Here is a 10,463-nt window from a genome sequence, read left to right as displayed (position 1 = left end):
TCAACAAAAAGAATAAGGATAAAATTTGATAGAAAAAAAATCAAGGAGTATGAAATTGTAAAAATAAAATAAAAAAATAGTCCAAAACAAAACAAATAACAATTAAAAGAAAGATGACCATATTTGACAGATTAAAAAATCATAAGGATGAAATTGAAAAATATTTGTAATATAATATATTATTTATATATTAAAAAATGGTTGGGGTGAAATTGAGAAATATTTGTAATTTTATATATAATTAAAAAATAAAAATAACAATAAAAAAGACAGGGACCAAATATGAAGGAGAAATAAATTGTAGGGTTGATATGAAATTAAAGGGGCTGGCGTGAAATTCTTAGTGAAGAGTGAAAAAGAAAAAAAAATGGTCATCAGCACCCAACCCGAGAAGCATTTGAGGCACGCACCATCCCATCATGTTAGGGATGCCGAGACTTATCAAATACTATTATGAAAAATGATATTTGGTGGTCAAATAGCCTCGCATGTGCTACCTGAACATCACGAGAGTCGTCCACATGCACAATGAGGTTTTTTTAATAATATTTAATGTATATTGATTAAAATAATACCCCTAAATTTACAATAAAACCAATATTCAATGACAAAAAAAGCCATTGTATTGGTTTTGTTTTTAAGAGGATAAAAGTAATTAAACTATTCTAAAAAAATAAAAAAGATCAAAATACCCCTAAGTTGTAGGCATTATATTATTTTAGTTTAGTATTAAATTAGTAATTTTCTATATAATACAAAACAAAATAACCGATCTAACTCTTTATAATTTGTAAAAAATATTTGTATTATAATAAAAATATAATCTTATCTCAATGTCTAATTCAAAGTTTTTTTGAAATTAGAAGTAATTTTATAATTTCACTATTCCGATAAATAATAAAATGTATCTTGCGGTATGGTAATCTCTCCTTCACCTTTATTTTTTTTTAACAAAACCAATATAAATGTAAATGGTATGTTTTCAAAATGATTAAGAATTTAAATAAAAATATTCAAACCGTCTGCTGGCATTAATTGTGTGGCAGACACTAGAAGGTTGGTCCACACTCCACAGGAGGAGGAAAAGCCACGTGCGGCTACTTCAGTTCAGACTTTAGGCTCTCCGCCGAAAGCTCACAAGATATCAGACCATCACCGCCGATGAAGCCAAGCCTCATACGAATTGCCTATACGCTACATGTTTAGGGCAGGCCATTCAACGCAGTAAAAGTTCACTAACTGCAAAATTGGGAATAAGGGGCTAGTGATTTTGGGTTATAGGTCACCTGCAAAACTTGAAAGAAAAGGCAATGAAATTTACTAGCGTCCTTGTAATAATTGCCACACCAAGCTAGCGAGGTTCTATCTGGTCCTCATGAAAATCCTACCACCATTCCACTAGACCTGCTCGTGATCCGGTGACCCGCTAATCCGAGACATAGTACAGGTCAGGTCTGTGAAAAAATCCAATCTTTTTTAGAAAATAACATTGTTCAAACTCCCTTTACATGGTCAATTCCTATATTGAATTCAATGGTGTGGCAGCGGCGCAATAGCCGCTGGTGGTAGATACATAACTTGTGATCAGCCTGCAAAATCTAGGGCTATGTGAACTGTGAAGTTTTCTGGGCCAGACTCTTGAAGTTCATGGATATGGCTTTCTAAGGATGATAATGGATTTGGTTAGGAGTTTGGCCTTCTGCCTTCTGCCTGCCCATTTGACCTCATCTTGACCCTGGTAAAAGCCAGGGCTTCTTGGGAAGTTGGCCGATAATGATCATGGATGCCAAGGACCAGTTCAAGAGAAGACACCATATTCGAGCTCTTAACAAAATCCTTGTCGTGGACTTCGTCTAAACAGAAAGAAGAAGGCTGCTAAGGCATTTTCTACGGCATTCTCTTAGTCAATTTCCAATCAAAGGGCCTTCCACTTGCTCTCTCAAGCAGCCACACGGGACAGGTTACTAGGCTATACAAGGAAAATTCTTCAGAGATGCTGATTGACATTTCATGGCTGCTAGCAAGACATGTGAATCAAGAAGGCATTTCTATACGTCTGATTTTGACAAATTGTGCATGGACTTGTATAGAAAAGTAAGCAAAGTTAGGGTTACGCCATGGATTAAATTATGAACATGGCCTCACTCCTCTCAGGTCTATCAAAGCTGGGGAGGGCGACGCCGCTTTCTTGATTATATCATCTGAGTATCCTTTCTCTAGAAACACTTTGAACCTACAGCAGAAGAAACCTAAATTCCTGGTTTTCAATGGGCATTCCTTGACATGTTGAGCGATTATATCACAAACAGTAGTCGGAATTGAAATAATCACAGCTGACTTTAATTAACGAGTGGATTTCCATATGGTAAATGGATAATATCTTCTCATTTTCCTGTTAACATCTGTCCAAATAATTTGACCGACACAATTGATTAAATTCTACTATTCTAGTCTGCCAGCCTCTCAAAATCATGGAAGAAGTTGTGGGCTATGAACATTGGAGATCTGCTGCATTCAAAGCTAGAGCCCTGTTTTCCCCTTTTATCAAGGTCCCATGTTCAACGAAATGCATCCCAAGATCCCAAAATACATGAAAATCTTCGGCCATCAGCGAGTTAAAAAACTAGAATGAGCAGCAATAATGTCCACGCAGCCCCCTTCAAGGTTTCCATTTTTTTTCCTAATCTCTAATTAACCCCAAAAACAACTTGATTCATCTTGTTAAGATGGAGATCAGTAGATTAATAATCACATTAATTAGAAATAACATACAATAAAATTAGGAAAAAAGTAGAGCCATTACAAATAAGCTTTCCGTTTTCTTCACAACCCTATCTTCTAAAGCCAAGAAACAAGAAGATAAAAAATACATCCACTTTCCCAATTTCCATCTCCATGTCCCAAAGCCAAGAACCCATCAGCAAGACTCACTCAATCAACCTCACAATTCCTTCTGAAAATAACAAAGTATCCCAAAACAGCACAAACAGCAGCCACAGCATTCCCTTCTTTCAACAAAGTCTTGAACACAAACCCAACAATCTCTTTTGTAATCTTTCTTCCTTCAACCACCAAAACCCTCCTTGGCTTCCCGAAGAAAGTTAACATAACCACAACCGTGATCCATATAACCAAAGTGGCAGGCACAGCCACAGCGAGAGCTGCAACCATTGAAAGAAGTCCGAAGACTGCGCCAAGAAGCACTGACGCATACAAAGCAGGCCACCCGGATGCAGAGTTTTGCGATTCTTGTTGTTTGTACCAAGAAAGTATGGTTTTGAGCCAGTTCCATGAGGATGATAACAAGATTGCATATACTATAACAAAAAGACATACCCATGTTCTCCTTTTGCTCATGATTGCAAGCACCAAACTATACGCTGTTGATGATGCCCTCGGCGTTCTCGGTGATCTTGGTGTTGGGGTTTCTTGTTCTTCTTGCTCCATATCTTGACAACAAGCTTTGATTTTTATCCTTGCTTTGGTCTTTTGCTTGAATTTTACCTCTCTATCTCTCCTGTTGGTCTTGGGTTTGGTTTTGATGATTTTTTCGGGCACCTATCTGATCGAAAGGGGCAGACAGTATCATTACAAAGGCACAATAACACTCTCAGTAATGGTCCGTGGAAGCACTTTTCTTTCTTTAAAGCTTTGTTAAAGCCTTAAAAATCTTATAGGAGTGCCTGGGTGCCAACCCGGATGGTAAATAGTTAATTATTATTATTTTTTTAAAAAAATTATATTTTCTAATCAAGTTTTTTCTTTAAAAATTATACTCTCTGATATAATTTTTTGATAGGATAAAAAGATTGAACTATTTTTATATTAATATATCAATAACTCAAATAAAACATCAATAAAATCTTTTATTTTTTCTAAACACAATTTCTCAGACTTCAAATATTCAAAAATTAAATATTAAGTATTATTTTAACTGAACTATAGAATGTTAGGTGTAATTTTTTATATTATCATATAAGTTTTTTATTTGAAGAATTACACATTTATAGGAAAATAATTTTTCTGTGAATTTACAGTGGATGATATATTAAGATATGTTATTTTTTTAATTTTAATTCCATGATAAATAATATATTTAAATATTAATTTATACTTTAAAAAACTAATAAATTCTATCTTAATTTAAAAAAATCTAAGACCCATTTATTTACACCATTTGTAGCGTTTTAAACTACAATTTAAATAAAAATAGCCAAAATAATTTTTTTTATTTTAAAATATAATTTAAAACATAACATTTAGCACTCTACACTTCTAAAAAATAAACATCTAAAAAACTGCTTAGATTTCTTAGCGAGAAAAGAAAATGTTCAGTCAATTCTGTATGCTTGGAGAGTGTGTACACTTGCTCAAGGTGGGAGTGAAGGAGAATGGAATTTATTTCTGGGATCGATATTGGTCCAAGTAAAACCCAAGTCTTGGTCACAGAGGGTGACCAGTTTTGGGTTCTCCCTTTCCAGGCAACTTCTGTTTTTGGGCTCTTAAGCTTTGATTTTGGGTAAATAAAGCGTTTTTGGTCTGGCACTTTAGGACCCAAAAGTCTGGTTTAGGCACTTGGGGTGTCTTCATTTAGCTCCTCTGTCGACACTTGCCATGGCAGCTTCCTTGTCCAGGTTGCCAAACTCTTACTTTACACCTAGCAGAATCTAAGGAGTTCCATGGCAAGTTAACTTTTCCCTGCTCTTCCTCTTCTTTATTCGGACTTGCTCCAAGGAACAACACAGCATAAGAACTCCAGGAACTCATGAGCACATCCTATGCTTCACGTCCATGGTGTACGCTACCAATTTTCAGCTGAATGGATCGTGTTTTTTCTTTCTTTTTTAAGACAAGAAGTGTTATCTGGGCGTATGAATTCTTAGTGCCATGGTACCTAAAGTTAGGTGAGACATGTGAGCATGGGATTCACCTTTATTTGCCGGTGCCCTTTTGCTGCATGTTAATTATAATTTTGTTCGAGAAAGGGGAGAAAGGAGGTAGCTCTTCTCTGGTCCAGATGCTCAGCCTTGAGAGGGAGGACCACTTACAGAGTGGGCTATCACCATTTTGTTGGGATGCTAGGAAAATTAAGCTATCTATGCCCTATCTGCCTAGATATTGATTGCTTTAGATGGATCAACAGAGCAAGTACTCCCAATTTTATGATCCCTATGGCCATATATATAGTCGATGGACCATGACATCTCAGCCACAATTGAAGCTCATATGACATTTTTTTTAGGTGCAAAATACTACATAATTACTGCATCATGTTTATGCAGATATGCACTTCCCATTTTTGACAAATTGATTCCTCTCATGAGTGGGCAAAAAACAAAGAAACAGAGAAGAGAAGACAAAGAAAGTTGATAATAAGTTGATGCTGAACTAGTCAGTTTTAGATTTAAATTTTAAAGATTATTAGTTTAATTCTTATAAATTTTAAGATAACTAGAGACTTATATGATCGTTATTTTTAAGAATCGTGTAATTAATCTAAATACATAAAAATTAACCTAGATATCCACATTAATAATTAAAAAAAAATTGACAATAAAGTAATTGGTTCAACAGATTGTTTGATGCTACCACTAGTTCCCTTCTTCCAGGAGATCTCGAAAAAAAAAGGGAAGTGCATAACTGATTACAAGGTCGATCTCATTATAAATTATACAATGGAATTGAGCACTCTTACATAGAGATTTCAGACAAAGTTGAAAATAAGAAAGCAGCCAGATTTTCTTGACAAGCAGGATTCAAACAATAAATCAACAATTGAACTGCAAGGGAAATTGTGAGCCAAGAAATTGAATCTCTTCTAGAGTTGGCATAATTCTCAAAACGGAGTGAAAATATATCAAAGACCCATCCATCCCTTCACAGCACAGTAGGCACACTGTCACAATGCACTAACCCTACAAGGCTACAACGAAGAAGCGTGCTCCACCTCCAACTCTCTCCTTGATTGGAAAAAGCAATGTGCACATTTATGCCAGAAAAGCTGTGATCTGCAGCTGCATTAATATTCAATAGTGCCGCCACCAAGCATTGAGAAATCTTCAATGTTTTTCTACATTATTGAGACACGGATCTTCTTAAGACTAATCATATTTTTCTCTCCAAGTATACAAGAGAAAGAACACCCATGAAAGTGCCATCACAAAATCTCCAACTACCTGCTTAGGCCAATCCCAGGCCAAATCCTCAACCCTTCTTTCAAAGTAAAACCTCCAAAGAGCCATTGCTACGTGGAGAAGAGCACACCCTTTAGCAAAAAAGTTTTGGAACTCTCTGTCCTTGACAAATGCCACCATGAACACCAAAAAACCAACTACAAACAGAAGCAGACCCGCAAAAGAATTGGAGATTTGGATCAACAGCTGGTCATGCGGGGTTGATCCTAAAAGCTTTTGAGCAGTTTCAGCACCATGGCCAACCACTGAGATTTCATTGAGATAGAACATTATTAATGATCCTAATGTTATTGCAATGGTCGAGTGTAGGACGCAGATGATAAAAAACATTGAAGAAGCCATCAACACTAAATAAATAAATTAAAAAAGACCTAAAATAAGTACATTAATGCAATAAAATCCTGTAAATTCAAAACCCCAGATGAAAATAATCCTTAATGACCACGATTAATGTGACAGTAAGAATGGATTATGGAGAAAAAAGAAAGAACCCAAATGAGAGTTGTTGATGAAGAGCAAAATCTAAATCTTGAAATAACAGATGAAATCATGTTTCATCACTAGCTCGTCCTTGAAAAGACTATAAATTTGGAGTGAAATTTATAGTTCAACGATCACATTGAGATTTGGTAAGTGATTGAGAGTTTCAATGTGAGTGTGTGAGACGGAGAGAATCTGATCTGAAATTGGACTGATCAAACAAGGAGCTAGTCTAGCAGCTCGTGGGCAATTTGGCTGGTTTCTTGATATGTGTACAATGGCCGTTGTTCTTGGCGCCCACGAGGTGAAAATTTGTCTGTTTAAAGGTTGCTTGTAAATTTTTTTAGATTATTTTTTTATTAGTATATTAAAATTATTAATTTAATATTTTTTTCAAGCTAAATATATTTAAATATAAATCAAATAAAAATCAAAGTAAAGAATAAATAAATTATAGACTCCAATCTAAAGAAATATGACTAGCCCAACAGGAGGACACACCGATCTCATACAATACAATAGCGTAAAGGCATGTGAGAATATTAGACAGCAGCAAGTTTTGGTGGGTGCCTTTGGCCTTTAAAGCAGGATGACCCACTCTTCTCATGTAGCCATTTCTTTTTGTTAGTTTCTAGCACTATTTCGTAAAGCTAAATTATTATTATTTTTTGTTTAAAATTAATTATTTTGATATGTTAATATTAAAAATAATTTTTTAAAAATAAAAAAATTATTTTAAATACATTTCCGAATAAAAAACACTTTGAATTACAACCGTTACCACGCTCTAAAACGGTTCTAGATACAAGAAAAAAAAAAGATTAAATTCAAAACCACTAGTTTTTGGTTGCTGAAAATATAACAGATTAATCGCTTCTTTTTTTTTATATAGATAAAAATCCCTTTATTTAATCATGAAACTATTCATTCAAGAACCAATGAAGAGTTGGTTTAACGATTAAGGCATTACTATATCTCTATAAGGATAAAAACATAAGTTCGATCCCTATAAAACATATTTATTAGAAGAGATAATCACGAACTCCGAATGAAACTAGTCTTATTTAAAAAAAAAATGAAAATCCTGGATTAAAAAAAAACTATTCTGTCAAGAGATTACTATGAGATTATATATAAAGACAGAAAATAAAAGGTCAAGATTTCTACTCTTATATATATATATATATATATATATTTGATCTGTCAAACTTCCAACATTGAAGTCTAAAAATCTACAATGCCGGTCTAAAATCCTATGAAGAAAGAATGCAGGCCCCATACATATCTTTATTTTTAATTTGGGTTTAAATCACACCTTATGTTTTCTAGAAACCTTGATTTCTCTAAAGATTTTTAATAATTTACAATTCTTTATTCAATCAAGAGTAACAAGCTTAGCCATTTCATATAAAAAAATTGAAGGGAACCCATTTTATATTTGCAAATTTCAACGAATTTTTTTATAAATATTTTTTATTTAAAAATACAAAAAAAAATTAAAAATATTTTTAAAATACAAAAATAAACAGGTTTTATTTTGATTAAAGAAATACAGACGTCTTCTACCATGCACCTAATAAAATATTTGGCTGTGTAAGGAGGGATTTTAATTTGTTAATGATTTCTGAAACTCTGGAAGAAAGTTCCTCTCAATTCGATGATTATTTCAAAGCTGGGTTTGACTGATTTCCAGGCAAAATTAAAAGTATAGAGTTGATTAATAATTCCCTGCGTAACCTGCGATGCTAAGCTATCACTGAAAAAAATATGGCAGTGATGATTTTATGCAGACGGTGATAGCCATTGACTGATTCAGCTTCTCATATTTATATGAGAAGATGAGCTTACACTCAATGCAATATTTAATGGATTCTCATTTAAAATATAGTTATTAATTTCTATCCTAGAATCGGCTCCATGCAAGGACTGAATCATATGATTGATACATGTTTAATTGTTTTTTTTTTAATTTTAAAATAATATTATTAATTTTTTAAAAGAAATTAATAGGTTATGACTGGTTGGTAGATCAACCAGGTTAAATTAGATTAATTTGAAATTATTTTTTTTAGATTCAACTTGGAAAGAAAATGAATCTGCGATTTGATTTGAACAGTCAAGCTAAACTAGGTTTAATTATGGGTGATTATTTTTGGTTAGGTTGTGTTTTTATAAAAAAAAATAGTCAAACTGAAATTGTTTTAAATCGAAACTGATTCAAACTGACCAGTTTCGTTTTGGTTTTTAAGACAAAAACCGGTTCAAAGTGGTTTGGCTCGGTTTTGACTTGGTTTTTTTCCAGTTTCAGGTTTATAAAACTGAAACCGAACCAAACTGGTCGGTTTTTTTTACTGTTTGGTTTTTTCGGTTATTTTTTTTTAATTTTCTCGGTTTAATCGGTTTTTTTTTGTTTTTTTACTCACCCTTAGATTTAATAACAATGATTCCGAGTGTGATTAAAATTTAATCATTTTAAAATTACACTCTTTATTTTTCATTTTTTGTTTCTATCTTTTTATGGAAAATCTTAAGAGTATCGTTTTATCTTGAAAACAAATCTTCTCCCTAGAAATACTCATCTAGATGGGTTGCATCTACTTGAATGTATGCAGAACTTAATGGATTAATTCTTTAGAAGTGCCTAAAATTTAGAGATTTAAAAATTAAACCTTTCAATTTTTTTTCTAATTTGGAAAATCTTTAGAGTATCTTTTTCCAAAACCAGCCTCTGATTGCGCAAAGATCTTAATGGGTGCATTGTGGGCTAAAATAGAGTCATGGCGACTCCATCGTCCACCCAATGTGGTGGGCATGTTCTAATTGATAGTGCGGTTGTAGCTGGAGGATGTAATTATAAATTATCCTTAAATCTTAGTGTAGCCATTGATTTTAATGTTAAGGTTGACATTTAAGTTAATTTAACTTCAAAATTAGAGTGCATGGGCACATTTTTAAATTTTAAGTGGTTCATGCCTTCGACTATCTAAATTAGAATCGCTACGGTCGATCCTGTATAACATTATGATCTAATTATATTTTTATTTATTTATTTAGTTTCTAGGTATTTCTTTGATGTTTGTTATTTGTTTTGAAGTAAACATGCTCTACTACTACTTGATTATCTTGAGAAAAAAAAGGAAAACAACTACAAATGCACTTATTTAATTTTACAAATACATATAGAGATTTGAGGAAATTCAGCTTTTACAAGTATTTGAAATGTCTCACTTAAATAAAATTTAATTTTAGGGCTACAAAACTTACCTGATCGTTAACTTTAGAGTATTGAGGAATTAATTGAAATGTGCTTAAATTGGTCCGAATACCTACGGTTACAAAAAAAAATTAAACTGTTAGTGTGAATAATTATTTAATTTATTTTTTGGATGATAAAGTAATTAGTGTTATAAAAATACTTTTAAAGATTTAGAACTTCTATGTATTTTGTTAAAGTATACATAAATTTGAATTTTGTTGATTCAACTGCTGAGATATATATATATATATATATATAGATGTTAAATGCTATTGGAAACGCATAAAATAAATAAATAATTTTTTAAAGATTTCACCTTGAAGTTAAATTAAGGACATGAAATTATGAATTACAATTCCATTAAAATGGATTAGGTTTTCTTAATAAAACAAGTTTTCCTGATATTTATCAGTTTCCTCCATGGTAGCTAACATTTTATATCCTATGCATCCAATCATAAAACTTTCACAAAATCTGCGTTTAACTAATGTTTTTTAATAATTTTTTTTGTGAAATTTCTTAGAATATATGGA

General features: G+C 32.7%; 2 protein-coding genes across 2 annotated transcripts; both read right to left on the bottom strand.

The window, feature by feature from the left end:
* Positions 1 to 2,733: 2,733 nt before the first annotated feature.
* On the bottom strand, positions 2,734 to 3,642 carry LOC133669325 (uncharacterized). Its single transcript, XM_062089416.1, has one exon. It carries the CDS (start codon positions 3,445 to 3,447, stop codon positions 2,932 to 2,934), a length of 516 nt encoding a protein of 171 aa, XP_061945400.1. The 5' UTR covers positions 3,448 to 3,642; the 3' UTR covers positions 2,734 to 2,931.
* A 1,929-nt stretch (positions 3,643 to 5,571) lies between these two features.
* On the bottom strand, positions 5,572 to 6,951 carry LOC133668959 (uncharacterized). The gene has a single exon (XM_062088970.1). It carries the CDS (start codon positions 6,534 to 6,536, stop codon positions 6,102 to 6,104), a length of 435 nt encoding a protein of 144 aa, XP_061944954.1. The 5' UTR covers positions 6,537 to 6,951; the 3' UTR covers positions 5,572 to 6,101.
* Between the last annotated feature and the right edge of the window lie 3,512 nt (positions 6,952 to 10,463).

The sequence above is a fragment of the Populus nigra genome, chromosome 12 (assembly GCF_951802175.1).
Source record: "Populus nigra chromosome 12, ddPopNigr1.1, whole genome shotgun sequence".
Taxonomy (NCBI): Eukaryota; Viridiplantae; Streptophyta; class Magnoliopsida; order Malpighiales; family Salicaceae; genus Populus; species Populus nigra.
This window is presented reverse-complemented; position numbering and strand designations above follow the sequence as displayed.